At 40.6% G+C, this 20,237-nt stretch overlaps 2 protein-coding genes across 2 annotated transcripts in view; both read right to left on the reverse strand.

Annotated features, from left to right (window-relative positions):
• The window catches only part of LOC117474901, a gene marked incomplete in the record, with an annotated part of 141,543 nt that overhangs the window by 111,552 nt on the left and 9,754 nt on the right, over nt 1–20,237 (reverse strand).
• LOC117474868 (G2/M phase-specific E3 ubiquitin-protein ligase-like) lies at nt 9,480–11,949 on the reverse strand. The gene is made up of 9 exons (XM_034120878.1): nt 11,918–11,949; nt 11,784–11,861; nt 11,480–11,685; nt 11,135–11,231; nt 10,871–11,033; nt 10,652–10,755; nt 10,417–10,561; nt 10,207–10,321; nt 9,480–9,926 (listed from the first exon to the last, which is right to left on the reverse strand). The coding sequence occupies exons 1-9, from the start codon at nt 11,929–11,931 to the stop codon at nt 9,622–9,624; spliced, it is 1,227 nt and encodes a 408-aa protein (XP_033976769.1). The 5' UTR covers nt 11,932–11,949; the 3' UTR covers nt 9,480–9,621.

The raw sequence follows: 20,237 nt of genomic DNA on the forward strand, positions 1-20,237 counted from the left end.
AGCTGAACACAGATCATGTTTTAGTCACCAGCACAGCCACACAGTGTGTAGCCAATAAGTTTAGCACAGTAACACAGCCCTGTCTAGGGGGGGGGGGAGACTGCCACATGATAGCCTTTGCAAAAACAATAGCTTCAAAGAGAAAACTAAGCAAACAGTTACATCTAAAGATGTAAAAGAAATGCAGTACCCAAAGCACTACAAAACAGTGATCAATTTAAGAACAACAAAATGTAAAAGAAGTAAATTAGAATTGTTGCAGATAAGCTAAGTGATCATGTATTTCGGATCTAAACACAGCTCACTCATTATGATAGAATATCAGTTTAACTCTTGTTGTCGAGCACTCAGCTGTTGGTGGTATGAATGAGCCAGCTTCTCCTGCTCCTGTATTATGAAATTACAGCATTTATATTGTGATGTAATGTATTGTGTAATTTCCATTTGTTTAACATTGTAAAACCTTTTTCTCTCTCTTTGTCAAAACATCTGGGTTTTAATTGATTCTCTTCTCCTGCAGTTCCGTGTTCCTCAGCTTCCTGTGAGACTGTGTGCATACGCCCTCAGAGGTGAAGTCATACAAATGTGGATGTGTGTATGTGTATGTACAGCATTGTCACAGTAATTACTGGGCTCATATCTGTGCATGTACTGCGGGGAGCTGAGTGACACATTTGTAAGAAAAGCTCCAGCCCATTCTTCCCCGTCCTGCCTCTGAGAGGCGCTGCGCATTGTTCCAACATCTGCTTCCTATCGCCGCTTGGCAACGACTTGGCAGCGAGTGTGTGTGTGTGTGTGTGTGTGTGTGTGTGTGTGTGTGTGTGTGTGTGTGTGTGTGTGTGTGTGTGTGTGTGTGTGTGTGTGTGTGTGTGTGTGTGTGTGTGTGTTGGGGTGCGAGTGTCTGTGGGGGTGCGTGTTGCTGTAAGTTGGAGATGGATGTATGTGTTTCCATCTCCTTCCATGTTCCCATCTCAATTGGAAATGAAGTTGCTTGAATCTATAGTCTCAAACTTACACACACACACAAACATACACACTCACACACACACAGCTTACATTTGCCCGCCACCCACTAAACTCACTCACTTTCTTTCGTAGTTTTTCTACTTCCTGTGTTGTGTAGTACACCTTTAGCAGAACAACCTTTTTGACCTACACTAGCTGTTCATGTAACAAACTGTAAACAACCTCCATCATAATCAACAACCAAGATGACAATGATTTTTGCAATTCACAACGAGTTGGCATTAAAAGCACTGCTTTTCTCCAGGTTTTTTGGGCAACCAGCCTTTACTGTAAAGACAGAATTGAAGACAGAGGGGATGACCTGCGGCATATGGTTTCAGACCGGATTTGAACACGAGTGTTCTGCTTGGCCCCGCCACTTGGGCTGCCAGCTCTACCAATTGAGATATACTCCAGCCCTTCTCCAAATGTTTTATGTATTTGATCAATTGTATGTATTTGATCAATCACATTTTATTTATATAGCCCAATATCATAAAATAACACAATTGTGTGTTTACAGTACAGCATACAAGACCCTCTGTCCTGAGCCCCTCATAGCGCACAAGAAAAAACTCCCCAATGAAAAATAAAATGGGAGGAACCTCAGGAAGAATAGTTTTCCCAGGACAAACAGATGTGTGATAGATTTCGTGTCTGCAGATTAAAAAACATTATAAAATTATAACAATCATCAGATTGTCAGATAAAAAGATAATGTAAGCAGTACAAACGAGATGGATCCAGGAGGATGTCAAAAATCTTCCACGTGCCATCTAAATAAATGTACGTAACTGCTACATTTCTCATCATAACATTTAAAGAACTAAAGTAATACATCAATGACAGATTAAGATAGTTACCTTAAGACAGTGTTGTAGTCAAGTCACCAATTCACGAGTCCAAGTCACTCTCGAGTCACCACTCTTCGAGTCCGAGTCCAAGTCCGAGTCACCAAGGGAGAGTCGTAGTCGAGTCCGAGTCCAAGTCCGAGTCACCCAAGGAATGTCCAAGTCGAGTCCGAGTCCGAGTCATCATTACCTGTGTTTGAGTCCGAGTCCAAGTCTGAGTCACCTAAGAAGAGTCCAAGTCAAGTCCGAGTCACAAGTCTTCATGTATTAATCTTCATGTGGATATATGTGTTGAAATGTAGCTGCTCCTCTACATTGCTTTTATCCTGTCATGTTATACTAATCTGTCTATTGAACTGCTGTGAAGCCAGTTTGGCTACAATTCTTGTAATAGGTGCTAAACAAATATAAATATTATAAATATTATTATTATTATATATAAATAAACTATGTTTAAAATGAGTTACCTTTTAGAGAAGTGATTATATTTGTATGCCAATATTTTTCTATGGTAAAGTTTTCGTTTTGCACTTTTATTTTGATAGTAATAAGATCGGGACTCTTATTTTGAAGGAACTTTTACCGGTTAAATCGGTTTACTGATGAAGATTAAGCCCCAGAAAGCACATGGCTACTTAACATGCAAAATGACGTCATTCTGCATGTTAAGTAGCCGTGTGCTTTCGTGTTATCGGCTGAATCTTTATGTATTGATTAGATCACGTTACTCTGATGATAGTGTTCAAGACAGCCTATATGTCTGAACTCGATGTTTAGAGTAATGTGTTACGGAGCCTTCTCTTCAATATTGTTTCCACATAGAGCATTTTGCGCTGCTCTTTTCCAATGTGGAACCAGAATGTGTGAAAGCATACAGCAGGATGCGGGGTGTGTCTCTAGACATCTTTAGACTGGAATAGCGGGGCCCAGTACGTGAACTCGCCTCGCAGCCAGTGCACACGCCAGGATAGAGGACATCAGACTCCATAGAAAACTTGCTCGAGTCCGAGTCCGAGTCCAAGTCGGAGCGTCAATGTACAAGTCGAGTCCGAGTCATCATGGGGGGAAAATATCACGAGTCCGAGTCCGAGTCCAAGTCAGTGTACGCGATAATTCACGAGTCCGAGTCAGAGTCCAAGTCATCGTGCGCGAGAATTCACGAGTCCAAGTCCGAGTCGCGTCAATCAGTGCGCGAGTCCGAGTCGAGTCACGAGTCCCGAAAATCGGCACTCGAGTCCGACTCGAGTCCGAGTCCAGGACTCGAGTACTCCATCTCTGCCTTAAGATATTCCTAACTTCTCAACATGTGAAAAAGCTTATCAGGTATCTGAGACTGCAAGGCTTGGAGAAACAGTAGTGTGAATACCAGTCAGATGATCCACCATCATTTTCAGCAGGTTAAAAGTTGGCCAATTAAACCAGGACTACAACTAAAATCTTAAAATCATGGTGTTTAATGACACAGCAGAGTCCAATTAAAATATGACCTATGGTTTTATTTTAGATGGTTAAATTACGTTAGAAAGCCTCAGGGGGCTTTACAATCTGTGCAGCATTCAATACCCTCTGTCCTGAGACCCTTGCAACGGACAAGGAATAATATTTAAGAAAAAGACGGAAGAAGGTAGTTCCAAAAAGATGTCAAACTGTTTCCATGTGGTGCCAAAAAGAATAAAATGTGCAGAACCATGGCAACAGGCCCAGCCAAGACTCAGGATCCAGAGGTAACCTGCAAGCAGTGGTGGAGGAAGTACTATGAATATTTACTTTAGTAAAAGTAGCAATACAACAGCGTAAAAATACTCGGCTGCAAGTAAAAGTCCTGACATAACTAAAAGTACAAAAGTATATGCATACAAATATACTTTGAGTAACAAAAATAAGTACTCGTTACGCGGAATGGTACAAATAAGCCCCAGATATTTTAAATTATTGTTTTATAAATATTCATACATGGGGGAACACATGATGCATAATGTGTTCATTAAAAGTGAAGTTTATTTGAATTATTTTATATTCTACTGGCTAGCTATGATAAAATGTTGTATTTTGTATTTAAAATCTTAATGTGCAAAGTATCTAACTAAATGGATGGAAAGCAGTGGAGTAAAAACTATGACATTTGCCAACAGAATATAGTAGAGCAAAAATATATAGCAGCAAAATGAGAAAAGTTTGATAAATGCATTTAAGTGACATTAGTCCATACAGATAGAGAAAGAAGGAGAGAGTTTTTCTGCACAGATCCAAGGCATGCCTGAGCCAGCCCTAACTATAAGCCTTATCAAATATGAGGTCATAAACCTACTCTTAAATGTGGAGAAATGGTTAAATAGTAGAGAAACATATAAACTGAAGAATCTGGCTCCCTAAACACTTTTTGAGATTAATAACCAGCACAAACCCAGCATTTTGAGAGCAGTGCTCTATAGTGGGTGATAGGGTATGAATCCTTTCAGTCAACATGGTGCTTACAATAAAGGGCTTACGTTAGCTACAAGTAATGAGCTTTTAGCCTTTGTGACGTTCAAACCCAACTGGGCACATTTTCAAACTTTACGTTATGCTTATTTTTGCATATGTACCTAAAAAAAACACAGAATACCTCTGCTTTTTTACATTAATGTTAAATAATACAGGAACAAAGTTCACATGTTGAGCATGGTTTTTGGATGGGCATTTTCACATGTTCAATTTCAACCCTGTCTCCTAAAAATTACGTTCCCACAGAACTAAACTGCATTCTCAATTACGTTTAGCTAGAAACATATTTTCTCCCACGTTACGTTTGTTATGAACGTATCTTAAATACGGTTATTTTCTACATATCTTTGCCATTTATTGTCTTGCTTATAATAATGATAATAGTAATTTATAAATATCATTTTAGAGCACACATTTGAAATCGACGATCGGGCTCGATATATGGTTAAATTAAAATCAGTAGGCGAGGGTGTAATTTCAACACAGTCTCAAAGGCAATGTGAGCGTCCATTCCCATTGGATAACGGAGGATTTTACACCCGGAAGTAAGTATTCTCTTTACTGTCGATTAATTTTACAGTGATATCTGCACTACTCATCAACTCAAAAACACCAGATTATCCTTGTTAATTACACAACATTGATTGGTTTAAATTGTGTTCAATACTTTTGTATTTTTCCCCTTCGATTCGGAGAAACAAATATTTTTTCGGAGTTTAGGATGGCAGAAGACACTACACTACCCAGAATCTTCAGCTAACGTTTGGGACTACACCATGTGCTTTGCTTGACAAACCCCGTGATTAGTCTTCAAGCTCTGTGATTGGATGTTGGAGTGTATGGAGCTATTTCAGGGTCATAAGTTTTGATCAATTTTTTTGAATAATAACATATGTATTTTCATATTTCACTTTTATACATATTTTGATATTTGAATACTTCTTTTTTTCAGTTTCAGATTTTACGTTTTCAGATTCAAAACAATTATTTTTTCAGTTTCAAATCTTTTTTTTTCAGGTTTCAATTATTTTTTCGCCTTCAAATCGTTTTTCGTTTTCAGATCTTTTTTTTTCGCTTTCAGACTTTTGGCCCTGATATTGCTTCGGGGGGCGGGGCCTACCAAAGAGTAGTTTGTCACCCTGAGTGACAGCCCTCCCTCTGTCATGATGCCTTCATGGATGTTAGGTAGCGCAAGAAATATAACTACACACTTTCTATACACAATACTCCCGTGATTGGTGGTAAACAAAACTGATACCAGCGTCAAAGTACCGTTAAGCGAGCTGTTGAGCATCGTAGTTGGCAAAAATTGCGGTATAAGAGCAATAAACTGTGCTCGAATGTGAAATTACGTATCCGCAATGAAGCGTTGTCCTTCCCCACTTCCACGTAGCTCCGTGAACGCAGCATAGTATTGGCTGGGATTTTGCGATGGCGTCAGGTCCACCTGCTGGCTCCATGGCTGGCACCAGCGCACAGGTAAGAAATATTAACTTTTTTCCATTCATGGTCTTAGAAGTTATCTAAGACATGATAATAATATTATAGCGACATACATAAAAGGAAGGCAGGCCTTTTGAGGTGGGGAATGAATGTGGCAACGCGGGAAACTAACCATGGCATTGAGGCTACTCGTGTATGCTATTAGCTATAGTCAGTGCAAGTGAATTTCCCTTATGTTGATAGAGTCCAGCTCACGTGTTTCTCAATCTGTTTTTGCCAGAGTGGCGACCGTAATTCATCTGTGGCTGCAGCAGCACACACTTTAATAACCGTGCTCACACAGCACCTCTCTTTAAATGATTATTTAAAAATGATTGGTAATAACTTACATTATGTTTTGATTTTATCACCTATTTTATAGAGTTTGTTTACAAAGCATAATTGTTGCAGTCATTTTCTTTGCACATGTCCTTAACGATATTTTTCATGCTGTTTATTATTTGAACATGAACTAATCCAGTGCAATAAGGTAAATTGATGTTTGTCTTTTCTAGGAGCAACTGAAAAGGGACTTTCTTCAGAGACTACTGAATAGAATTTCCCAGATCACGCAAAGACTGCCGTTAGATGTTGACTATTTGCAGTTTGCAGTGGACCAGGAGATGGCTCTTTTTAGGTTGCTATCAGGCCAGGTTGATATGCCACAGGATGTCATCAATGCTTTGACTGAGCTGTCAAGGCTCGTTAATATTGAAGACATCTCTAATCAGACCCCTCATCAGGTGCCAGTAATGCAAGGAGAAATGGGACGACCAAAATATGTTGTCTGTCCTCAGCAACTACAAGGCTTAATAGAAGACTTGTCCCTACCAGTGTCGGCCATAGCAAAACTTCTGGGTGTATCTGAGAAGACAGTCAAAAGGCGCATGCATGAAAATGGCCTTTCCATAAAACAGTCCTACAGTACCCTAACTGATGATGAACTAGACAATTTGGTTCGGTCAGTTAAGGCCAGGACACCACATGTAGGATATCGAATGATGAAAGGAATCCTGAAGGGCATGGGTCACCGTGTGCAATGGAAGAGAGTGTCTTCATCAATGCATCGTGTTGATTCTGTGGGTGTACTCACAAGAATGGCAAGGATGGGGTGTGTTGCAAGAAGGACATATTCTGTTCAGGGTCCTCTGCACTTGGTACACATCGACACAAATCATAAACTCATCAGGTACGCCACACATTTGATGTTTACATGCTATGTACAATAAAGGATAATGGAGTACAAATTAAAAAAGTTATGTTTTAAAATGCCCTGTCACAGTTGTTTACATAAGAAATAACAGACACTAAAAGTGATTTTGTGTTGTTTTTCAAAGATATGGTCTTGTTATTTTTGGAGGGATTGATGGCTTCTCACGGAAGGTAAGTTTGTTTTCACAAATAACGATTATTTATAAGTCAGATAATGACAGTTATTGGTCAATAACTAAACCTGCTGCATGATTTACAGTTCCTTTCAAAGTATCTATATTTTTAGTTTGTATCCATCTTAAACCTTGTAGCAAGAATGTCTGGTGTTGGTTTTTAAACACATTTAGAGATCTGCTTTTATTTATTCTGCTTAATAATTTTCTCTGCTGCAGATCATGTACCTGGGTGCTGCCACTAATAATAAAGCATCGACTTCACTTGACTTCTTCTTGGAGGGTGTGCAAAAGTATGGCTTTCCATTAAGGTAAGGCCAACATTAGGTGTGGCTCCCTGTGGTACTCTAATTTGGGCCTTATCTGTCATTAAAAGATGCATAATGGTTTGTATAACACTTACAATGATCAATGTTTTGATCACTGAAATGACCCAAGAATTATTCACAACCGAGTCAGGAAGTAAGTACGACTCTCGAAATAAATCTGAGTGAAACCAACCTCAATCTGTCCAAAGCCCTATTGATGATAAAATATATCGTATAGAATACTTGATGACTAAGTCACCTTCTGTCTCTCCAAACAAACCATGTTTAGGATTATTTGCATTATACCATTACATATTCATTTTTGACCTGTCTTTAAAAAACAACAATAATAAAAATAACTTGCCTATTTTCTTCTACATTAAGAAATCTTAAAAATTCCATGTCATAACTTTTTGTAATGTTTTATTTCATGTGTGTGATTCATCTTTTTAAGAGTAAGAGCCGACCAAGGAGTGGAAAATGTTGGCATAGCGCGATGCATGTTCACTATAAGGGGCTGTGGAAGGGGAAGCTTCATGTCAGGGAAAAGTGTGCACAATCAAAGGTACATTTTTTGAAGTAATGTCAAACAATGACAAACACAAAGCCATCATTTGTGAATATACTGTGCTTTGTCCAATTTGAGTGTAATTTGATGATTTTTATTTTAACAGAATCGAACGTTTGTGGCGAGATGTTTGGATGGCTGTTTCAAACGTGCACTACGAGGTTCTTCACAGCCTCGAGGATGAGGGTGTTCTAGATCCTTCTGATAGCATCCACCTGTTCTGTGCCCAGCATGTATTTCTTCCGCGTCTTCAGAGGGATCTCAATGTCTTCAGGATGGGTTGGGATAATCACCCTCTAAGGACAGAGCGAAATTTGTCCCCACACCAACTGTGGACAATGGGACTCCTCCATAATCCTATTGATGTTCCAGACCTTGCAGAGGTACTCATTACATGTTTATTTCAAGCAAAATTGTATCAACATAATTTTGGCCAGTGTTCTCAAACTATTTCAACTAAAATATATTAGACCAAAGTATTGTGCTTAAAACAGCTTAACAAAATTAAAGGAACTCCATTAAACTTATATTATGAAAGAAATTGGCATTGGCACTTCGCTGTTCATTACATTAGTATTGAACCTTTGGGCTAGGTAAAAATTATATTTGTCATGTTTCAATGGAATTTACAATCACTAGCATCAAATAAATGAAAGATAGATATTTTTCTTTAAAATTGCATAAAAGTTGCTTACTAATGTAAAATGCAAAGCATGAGACTGCACTTGAAATGCATTTTGTAAGACCTCAAAATCACCTCTTTTGATAGGTGTACCGTTGAAAAGGCAAAAAAGTGTTTCGTTTTTATTCTTTACATTCTCTAGTGTTTGTGGTGCTTAAAGTTATTCTTGGTCCCCTAAAATCCATGACTGATATTTAATTTTTATCAAGGAAATGGAGGATGCAGATCTTGATTTCAACACTGCCAGTGAGCCAGATGAGACCAGTTCTGGAGTGATTCTTCCACCTGTTGAAAGTCCCCTCAGTGAGCAGGATATGGCAGGACTTTTGGCCAATATTGATGTTACAAGACCATCTGGGTCCTACGGCCGAGACATTTATTTAGCTGTATTGAACCATGTACTAAATCATGCATCCTAAATGCAAACATGTTTCAAGGGTTTAACCATTTAGACATCAACACCTTTACACCCTTAACATTTTCCATATCACAGTTCTGGGTAGCAACATGTTACAACATTATATCAATTTGTTTGTTTTTCTTTAAGAAATGTTTAACTGAGTGGTGCAGTGATGACGTATTTGTGTAGTTCGACCCGGAAGTAAGCTGCAAGGGTTCCCTCGACAAAAAGCAATGGGATATCCTACAGTATGGAGAAATCCCACTGCTTTTTTGTTGAGGGAACCCTTGCAGCTTACTTCCGGGTCAGCCTACAAAAACACGTCATCACTGCACCACTCTATTGCTGCCATTACATTTTTTTTTAAGATTACTTGACTGGAAGCAGTCAATGCTAAACCTTTAACACTTAAACAGTAAGGTTAACTTGGAACAGAGGTCGTTAATGGTTACCTTATTACACATTGCTAAATTCTTGGCCTAATTGAAACGCTTCAGTCAGGATGTTTTTGAATTTTTCATAGGGCCTCATATGTCTCACAGGTAAGGTGATTGTCTTGGCACATGCTGTCACAACAGGGTAACAGACACTGTGATGCCCAAAGTCTGCACTGCAGTCATGATTGAATTGGATCACAACTGCAAAGTCCTTCTTCTCTGAGGGAAGAAGTGGGACGTGACCCTGGCCTGTGATCCACTGCAGAAACGTTGCAGGTGTGATGGGATGTAGGCCATCTTTATCTACATGCCCATGATCTTCAGCTATGAGGAAAATAAACAAAAACCGTTATGACAGTTTAAAGTGTAGTTTTCCTTTAGTGCAAGTGAATTGTACTGAGGTATTTTAACCACAGAACGTCTGATCCAAAAAAGGTAATCAAGTTTGTGTAATTCAGGATTCCTACAACATCTTAAACATTAAATTCAAGGACATTTTAATGTTTTTCCAAGCCCAATGCCTTCAAATTTAAAAACCCAACTTTTGTAATTTAAAACAACTTACATTTAAATCTTCATTAGAAGTAAATCAAAAACTTTATACCTTCATATAGGAAGTCCTGAATGAAGTTCATCATCTCCAGCTCAACCTGATGCCTGGTAGTCCCTTTGTCACTCAGTTGAGGAAGAATGGATGTCATGACAAACTCTGCATTGACCTATGATGAGAACAAATCCAGATATAAATTATGTACTCTTTACTCCTTAACTTTAATATCAAATTGTAAAGAATGGTCTCTTTTGTTCTGCTCACTTTTACATCTTCCCCAGAAACAAACAAGGGCTGGCAGATATCTGGGTACTGACTCATCAGTGAAAGGAGTCCATACAGCTGCAAGCCTTCCCTTAGTTGTTCCAACATAGGCTGCAGCCGCAGCACTGCGTGGAGTATGATGGAACTACAAAATTACAAAGTAAATGCAATCCTTAATAAAAGGTACTCGTGTAACATCTTTTAATATACAAAAATAAATAAGTGTCAAGCATACCGAACAATGGTGTCCTTGTTTGGAATGGAGACATTTCCAGTATATCCACAATTCAATATTTCATCAGATAGGCCTATAATTGAATGCTCAGTCGCCGACTCAACCTGAAAACCGAGAAGTACATCTCTTTACCATATTCAATATAAACCTATGACTATAATTGGAAAATAAATGCTTATTTCTTATTAACCCAGCATTTACATAATATAGAACTCATACCTGGTCAATTAACTCTCTCAGCTGGACATCTGCCACTGAATCACTGTTGAGAACCTTCTGGTTTATACGTCCACTACAGAGGTAACTGTAAGTCCATGGGCTGAAGAAGGCAGGGGCGGGGCCACCTTGTGCCAAACTAACAGCCAAAATCTCTCCCACTGTCCTATTAACACAGATTGAGCATGAATACATTTTTTATGTTATATAACATTTATCAAAAATGAACAGTTGGTCCTTACTGTACATGCTTAAAAGTAAACAAACCTGTAGAGGTCACTGTCTAAGTCATTCAGAGAGTACCGTGGGATCCGCTGCTGTTGAGGTCCTTCAAAGAAACGACCCTCAATTCCTGCCACCACTTCTACACACAAGTACAAAGACCATTTACTTTAATAATCAGGATACTATTTTACAAGTATTTTATTAATGTCTAACCCCGTTTAAATACAAAAAAGGATAAGTAGTATAACAAAGACTAAAAGAAAAAGAATGTCATGAGTCTTTGTTAATCAGCCCTTCAACCAAAGTTTCACAGACATTATCCATAAATCTAGACTATTTTAATTAAGAGTCAAATGTAAGAATGCAAAAATTGTTGTTTTTGTTTACCTGTGAGAAATTCTTTTCGGAGGGCTCCTGTGTCGACTCCTGCCTCCCCAAAGAAGGTCACGTTCAGGGTAGCTGTGGGTGAACTGCCTTTTTGACGCTGCCACTGTAGAAGGCCTCTTTCGAGAATGTTTGTTCGTGAGATTTGTATATTGAAACGTTTCTCTACGTCTACTCTTCCAGAGATTGTGTCCAATACGTCATCAACACTGCCAAACAAAACTCATAATTAACAGGCGTAAACTACTGATATTGAATAAAGAGCTTTTTTAGAATGAAGATCCAAGCAGAATGAAGAACCCAGCACCTTTCGAATTGCCTCTCCATTGCCTTTCCATCGTTGTGGCCCATGTCAGTTTTCTCATCCAGACGGACATGTTGATCTCTAACAAAGTGCAAAGGAGATGTAAAATGAACCTTAATGTACTCGCTCTAAAATACCTTTCTCCACACATGCTTGCATGTATTTCTAAAAACTGGTGTGAAGCTCTCGAAGCAGATGGGACATGGCACCTTCTGATGGAGGTAAAAGTTTAAATATTAGCAGCTGTATCAAGTTTATATAGGCAATTTTACAGTGCAATGCAATACAATACAATTAAGTCCTTTACCTCTTCAAGAGATTTCTCTGTATGGTTTTGCACAGGGTGCACGACCGAAACAATTTCCACCTCACTTGTTGTCTAACAAACACAAAATATTACCAACACATGTTATAACTCACTGAATAAAAAAATATTTAAAGCAAGTTGTACTATTAAAATGCAACATTACATATATTTCATGCCCACATTTACCTCAATGTCTTCTTCCGATGATAGACACTCCTCCATACACTCCTGGACATGCAGAGCCAACATTTGCAGAGGAAAATGTAACTTGCATGTTTGGCATTGGGCTTTTGGCATATTCTGGAACTCTACAGCATCCGCGGGCAAAGGTGTTAAGTCGAATTCATGCTGCAGAGGGACAATATACAGGGTGTTCTTCCCTGCCCCTGTGACACTGCGGAGGAGTGTGCCGGTGTATCAGTCCGAGTCAGGCGGAATCATTATAAGTTTTCGTTTACCCTGACCTCCTGTAATTTACATTGTTTGAATCATTTCAGTTGCTTTTAGCTAAATATTTAAATGAAAATGTATTACAATGAATGTTATTTGACACATTTTTTGCACCTGTTGATTTGTAGAGGAGCCATCCTCCATCCAGCGCCTGCAACTTTGGATATTCCTTTTTCAGGAGACTGAAGAACTAAGGAAACGATAAAATAGGGTGTTCTTGAAACCAAACCAACTCTACAAATAAGTCCCAAGTTTCAAATATGAACACAGGTTATATAAATATGGTTTTCTTTATACAATACCTCTTCATGGCTCATGTCCAGGGGCATCGATATATGTCTTTTGCCCAGTCCCGCCTGGGCAAGCGCAAATTCTTCCGATGCGGTTGGGGTACTGTCTGCATTCAAGTTTAACAGGTAAACATAAAATGTAAAGGGTCTCCAGTTTTTCTTCGCTTCAGTTGCAAAGGTCTTGAGAGCTGGAAGCTTTCTCTTCCCAAGGCAATTTCGATTCGATTTTTTCACAAAGAATCCAGGGAAAGATCTGCATTATTTAAACAAAAAAGTAATGTTGTTTAGCACATAATCATAAATGGACATATCAACTTGCAGTTTACCTGTAGATAAACACAAATATATATTTATTAAAATCTAAAACCTGGCCATCTCCTGCTCTACAGAAGGACCAGGCAGTGTCTGGTCCTCCTTCCTTCCTTCCAGCTGTCCCTGGCTTAGATGCTGTGTGAGCATGGTTATTAAAGTGTGTGCTGCTGCAGCCACAGATGAATTACGGTCGCCACTCTGGCAAAGACAGATTGAGAAACACGTGAGCTGGACTCTATCAACATAAGGGAAATTCACTTGCACTGACAATAGCTAATAGCATACACGAGTAGCCTCAATGCCATGGTTAGTTTCCCGCGTTGCCACATTCATTCCCCACCTCAAAAGGCCTGCCTTCCTTTTATGTATGTCGCTATAATATTATTATCATGTCTTAGATAACTTCTAAGACCATGAATGGAAAAAAGTTAATATTTCTTACCTGTGCGCTGGTGCCAGCCATGGAGCCAGCAGGTGGACCTGACGCCATCGCAAAATCCCAGCCAATACTATGCTGCGTTCACGGAGCTACGTGGAAGTGGGGAAGGACAACGCTTCATTGCGGATACGTAATTTCACATTCTAGCAGTTTATTGCTCTTATACCGCAATTTTTGCCAACTACGATGCTCAACAGCTCGCTTAACGGAACTTTGACGCTGGTATCAGTTTTGTTTACCACCAATCACGGGAGTATTGTGTATAGAAAGTGTGTAGTTATATTTCTTGCGCTACCTAACATCCATGAAGGCATCATGACAGAGGGAGGGCTGTCACTCAGGGTGACAAACTACTCTTTGGTAAGCCCCGCCCCCCGAAGCAATATCAGGGCCAAAAGTCTGAAAGCGAAAAAAAAAGATCTGAAAACGAAAAACGATTTGAAGGCGAAAAAATAATTGAAACCTGAAAAAAAAAGATTTGAAACTGAAAAAATAATTGTTTGAATCTGAAAACGTAAAATCTGAAACTGAAAAAAAGAAGTATTCAAATATCAAAATATGTATAAAAGTGAAATATGAAAATACATATGTTATTCAAAAAAATTGCTGAACTGAATCAAAATAATATTCAACCTGAAAAATTATTTCAAATACTTTTTTTTTTTTTTAATACAACATTGTATTTTTCAAAGTTCAGATGAAAACTTGGACTTTCAAATAAATTGTATTTTTTCGAATGATCAAAACTTATGACCCTGAAATAGCTCCATAGGAGTGGCAGTGCGCGAAGTTTACACCGAGCGTCAAACAGCACTTTGAAATGGAATGAAACCCATCAACGGCACACTATTCAAAACAGGAATCGAACGTGTCCTACCCCCCCCCCCCCCCCCCCCTTAGGTCCCAATAAAACAGATACACAGAAAAAATAGGGCAAGTAAATACAAAAAGAAAAATAGTAAAAAGTGAAATAGTGCAATAAGAGTCTATATACAAGTGATTGGAATATGATATATTAGACAAATAATTTCTAAGTAGCAGCCAGATGAATGTTATGGATGTTGTTTCAAAGTTCAGGTGTTTAATAGTCTTATGGCCTGTGGGATGAAGCTGTCCCTGAGTCTGGTGGTTTTAGTCCGGATGCTGCGGTACCGCCTGCCAGACGGCAGCAGACAGAACAGTTTGTGGCTGGGGTGATGGGGTCTTTTTATAATCCTGAGGGCTTTCTTTAAGGTTAACCTGGTATCTTTACTCCACTACATTTAGTTTAGTTACTTTGCAGATTCTGATTAATGATGTGAAATCTAAACAACCCTTAAATCAGACTTCAGTTACACCTGAGTAAAATTCAGGGAAAGGTGATTGTCAAGTGCCAACAATCAGTTGAGATATTTGATAGTTGGTGCTTGAGAAGACTAAACATTTATCTGCAGATACCTATAAAGTATATTCATTACTCGTTATTCTCTACTAATAGTTCATTAAAGACTGTATATAATGGCTATTTTGCACATCCCTTTCAAGATTTCATGATTTTCTAAGGTTTATTGACATATCATATACACAACTACGGTGTAGTTATGCAATGAATGAAAAACGTGGGTCACAGGTTCCTCAACAGTGCATTACAAGACATCTATCAATATGTGTGTATACCTCCACCATTAAACTGTCAAATTCTGCACATTTCTTATACTATCTACATACATAAGAGTATAATTAATGTGTATAATATCAGTTAAAATAAGTGCTTCAACATAGTTAACATTGCAGGAAAGCAATATATTAGACCTTAAGTACTTTGTCAGGCTTAATATGTATCCGTCAATACCCCCAAAGCTGTTTTCTTATTGAAAAGAAGACCTTAACCTGTTCCACTCTGAGCCTGTTTTTCAGGTCTCAGGCTCGAAAATGACATTCCCAGAACAAATGACCATATCTTCCCTTCTAAAAGGGTTAAATTAATAATCTTTTCTCAAAGTAATGATAAACCTGTGAGTTGGATGTAGAAGTGTCAGAATCAATATAAATGTTTTTTATTTTAAAGAAAATTCAGATTTTACATAGTAAAAAACTGTAAATTATAGTGTCCGTCCAAAAATTATTTTTTACAGATAGTGAAAACTACCCTTGGATGATGGGTTAGTAGACTAAAAGCTTTAGGAATCCAAAGTACAACATATAATAAATACCCTGTATCAAGATTGATGCAAAACAAGTGAAATTTGACCTTTTTAGAGAGATTTAGCCAAAAACTGGGCCATCTGGGGTCATTTGGGTGGATTTGACCTATCTCTGGCCCCCCTTGCTCGATCTGGTTGGTTGACATACCCTTGTGACCGTTAGAGCCAATAGAATCGAAGGAGGATACCTACATAGACACACATTGTAAAGAAAAAATGTTGCCGCTTCGCGTGTGGAAAGCGAAACTAAACTGGAGGAATGTCTCCTTCTGGAGTTTGGAAACTAAAACGCAGTTGTATTGCTTATGGATTATCAGAAATAATTTCAAAGAAGGCACAGACACATAGGATGAACCTATGGATTAACTGCAGCATCGTTTTTTTATCGTTTTAATGCCATTGAAGACCACTTTTGACCAAGGTAAGCCATATTTATATGTTTAGCTTCTTGGCTCCACATGTGATGATGTACGCTTTCGTTGATAGCGTCGCGAATGTTTATCACTGAGTGTTGAGGTGGGCACCGTTAGATTCAGTGTCTCCAGGACACCAAAAAATAGTGTTTGGTTGTGCATCTAGGATAAGTAATAAGGGAGTTCTGAGTGAGTTTATGTGTCTTTGTCGGTCCCGTTTTTTCGATCGAGGCTAATTCAGAGGCTGAGTGCTAGCATTGTGGGGTTTTTTTGAAAAAAAAAATTAAAAAGATCAGTTAGCTGAGTTTCTTCCCGTTACATGGATATAACACATTCATAGTTTTATTCAATATTAAGATTCCTTAGACGTTGTTTCCTGCAAATGACGCGTTTATCCGCCCGGTACCGGGGGGAAGGCGTGAAACAGGTTAACCTAAAGCATTCTTTAATGTGTTCTTGATATTTCTATCATTGACCTTCTACTTTCCCCGTATGTACTCTTAATATTTTTTTCATCAAATATAACATATTCAACAAAAAAATGCAATAACGTGCTTTAACCACTAGGCGGTGCCGGTTAAAAAACTGTTAAGTTTAAAGGAGAGGTGTCATGGCCATTTCCACTGATCATAATTCCATTGTTGAGGTATACTAAAATAGATTTATACTGTGCATTTTTCCAAACTCACATTGGTTTCGCATACAGCATCTCTGTAAACTACGTGTATTCACTGAATTTCACTCTCTGCCTTTAATGGCTCGTTGTAGCTCCAAAAGCTCCAGCCCCCACCTTCCCTGTGAGCACAGTGTGCTCTGATTGGTCGGGACGTTGTGAATCGCGCTGAGCTCCGTGGAGGTGTTGTTTCCTTGTTTAGGATACATAGCGAAACACAGCCAAACTCATCCTGAGCACACACAAACTCACAGCCGAAGTAAAAACAATAAGTGTGGCTTGATATCGAGTAAGAAAAGGTTGATAAACGCTGTGAGAATGGGTCTGCAGAGAGATTTTCCCAACTGTCTGTTATCAGCCTGCAGCCAGGGAGGAGAAATCAGCAGAGCTGCCTGTGTGTGAGGAAGTCCGTGGATTGGTCAATTTGGACCAATCAGCTGGGGCTTAACGTAACGGCTCCACGGATTGGTCCATTTGGTTCCGGGTATCGCATGACCATATCGCATCATAGCTCTGGGCGTGGCTACTGGGTATCCCTACGTAGCGATACCCAGGAAGTAAACAATGGAAAATTATTATATTATTTGACATGTTTTACTTCTACACATTAATATCTGATTTGTAAAACATCATAGACAGAAAAGGTATATCCGTCATTTAATGGTAAAAGGGTATATGCAGGAATCCTGTGTTAGGATTATGTTTTAAACAGGACCCAGGCGCAGGCAATGACTGAAGATGTTTAAATGGTTTATTGTTCGGAGACTCAGGCAGGTTTGGAGACTATGGAGGTCCGGAGTGGAGGTAGGCAGTTCAGGCTGGACTGAGAACAGGGCAGGCAGGTATGGTGAAGGAAGAAGCAGGCAGGTTGGCTGGAAGCTCTGGTGGCCGATGGCTGAGGGATCACACTGGAAGCACAAGGAGAAACTAATTACAAAAAGTACAGAATAACACGCAGACAGGATAACTGAATTGAGCAGCCAGGAGGATGCAATACCACTGGTGTAGAAAACAATCTGGCGGTGAGTTGCTGGGAGACTGGAGTAGATATGCTGTGTCCTGATTGGATTGATGAGGGACAGCTGAGTCGGTCGGCCAGGTGAGTGCAATCAGGCTGCTGCCTGCAAGGGAAACCACACCACACACACACACACACACACAGGGGAACAAACAGGGACACAGTTTGGGCCGTGACAGTACCCCCCCTCAACGGGAGCCTCCAGGCGAACCACCAGGCTTGTCTGGGTGGTCTCTGCGAAAGTCCCGAATGAGAGAGGGACCTAGAATGAGCTTGCGGGACACCCAGCTCCTCAGGACCATAACCCTCCCAATCGACCAGATACTGGTACCCACGGCCCCGGCGGCGAATGTCCAACAGCCGTCGGACCGTGTAGGCCGGGTGGTCATCAATAACAAGGGTGGGTGGAGGGGAGATGGCTGGAAAACACTGGGACACATGAAAGGTAGGGTGAATTCTCACCTGCGGTCTGGTAGCGGTTTGCAATATGCCGATTGCGTTCAGCGGAGCTGAGAAGGGCAGAGCGGGCATCCTTCCAGATCCTCCGACAACGACGGAGATGGGCTTGGACAGAGGGAACTGCGATTTCGTCCTCTTGGGCTGGGAACAAAGGGGGTTGATATCCAAGAGAACATTCAAATGGGGACATACCGGTGGCAGCACTAGACAGTGAGTTATGAGCGTATTCAATCCAGGGCAGATGTAAGCTCCAGGAGGTGGGATTCCGGGAGGTGACACAGCGAAGTGCAGCTCCAAGGTCCTGATTGGCTCTTTCGGCCTGCCCGTTAGTCTGAGGATGATAGCCTGAGGAGAGACTGACAGATGCTCCAAGTGCTCGACAGAATGCTTTCCATACCCGAGATATGAACTGTGGCCCTCGGTCGGAAACAATGTCTGTTGGAATGCCATGAAGCCGGACCACATGATTGACCATAGTGAGAATGGTTGAGTTACCCTGTGAAACCGGGAGGCCGGTAACAAAGTCTAGGCCGATGTGACTCCAGGGACGACTAGGGACTGGGAGAGGCTGAAGTAGACCGATAGGAGCCTGGTGTGAAGACTTGCTACGGGCGCAGACAGTGCAGGCCAGCACAAAGGCTCGAGAGTCCGCTTCCATGAAAGGCCACCAGAAGTGTCGTCTCAGGAGGGATAGGGTCCGATTCACACCCGGGTGGCAGGCAAAGCGGGAAGCATGGGCCCATAGGAGAAGCTGTGAGCGGACAGAGTCAGGTACAAACAAACGGTTATCTGGACCATTTCCTGGATCTGGCCTCTCTGTGCATTCCTCACTGAGTTCTCAATCTCCCATGTCACAGCGCCCACCACTCTGGTAGCGGGGATTATGGTGTCAGGAACTATGGGGTCCTGATCCACTGCAAACTGCCGGGACAATGCGTCAGGTTTAAGGTTTCTAGAACCAGGTCGGTAGGTAAGGGTGAAGTTGAACCTGCCAAAAAACAATGCCCAGCGTGCCTGACGGGAGTTTAGTCATTTGGCAGTTTGTATGTAGACCAGGTTCCTGTGGTCTGTCCACACAATGAATGGATGTTCAGAGCCTTCCAGCCAGTGCCTCCATTCTTCCAGCGCAAGCTTTACAGCAAGCAGCTCCCTGTTGCCAACATCATAGTTGCGCTCAGAGGTTGTCAGTCGTCGGGAAAAAAAAACACAAGGGTGAAGATTTTGATCGGAGACTGAGCGTTGTGATAGAACAGCCCCCACACCGGTGTTGGATGCATCAACCTCAACAATAAACTGAAGAGATGGGTCAGGATTCGTAAGAATAGGAGCCGAGGTGAAACGTCTCTTCAGCTCAGAGAAGGCAGCCTCAGCCTGAGTAGTCCACGAGAAGGGGATTGCTGGGGAGGTGAGTTGGTTGAGAGGACCGGCAACATGACTGTAGTCTCTGATGAACCGGCGATAGAAATTTGCAAAGCCCAAAAAACGTTGGAGCTGCTTCCTGGTGGAAGGTTTGGGCCATTGTGCCACTGCTTGTACCTTCTCTGGGTCTGTTCTCACCTGACCTTGCTCAATGATGTAGCCCAGGAAGTCCACTGAATCCACGTGAAATTTTAATTTCTCTACTTTGACAAACAGCTTGTTCTCGAGGAGCCTTTGTAGAACCTGCTGCACATGTTGGGTGTGTTCCTCCATGGTCTGTGAGAATATCAGAATATCATCCAGATACACAAATACTGAACGGTTCAGGAAGTCACGGAGGACATCGTTCACAAGAGCCTGGAAGACAGCTGGGGCATTGGTGAGTCCAAAGGGCATCACTAGATACTCAAAATGGCCTAGTGGGGTGTTGAACGCCGTCTTCCACTCGTCTCCTTGACATATGCGGACCAGGTGGTAAGCATTCCTGAGGTCGA

Source organism: Trematomus bernacchii, unplaced genomic scaffold (assembly GCF_902827165.1).
Source record: "Trematomus bernacchii unplaced genomic scaffold, fTreBer1.1, whole genome shotgun sequence".
Lineage (NCBI taxonomy): Eukaryota > Metazoa > Chordata > Actinopteri > Perciformes > Nototheniidae > Trematomus > Trematomus bernacchii.

Bases quoted from the DNA above. Each gene is read 5' to 3' on its own strand.
- LOC117474868 (XM_034120878.1), bottom strand. The intron at 11,686-11,783 runs GTGCTGGGTTCT...TTTGTTTGGCAG, and splicing joins ATGGAGAGGCAATTCGAAAG to TGTTGATGACGTATTGGACA. The intron at 10,756-10,870 runs GTATGAGTTCTA...CTCGGTTTTCAG, and splicing joins TGAGAGAGTTAATTGACCAG to GTTGAGTCGGCGACTGAGCA.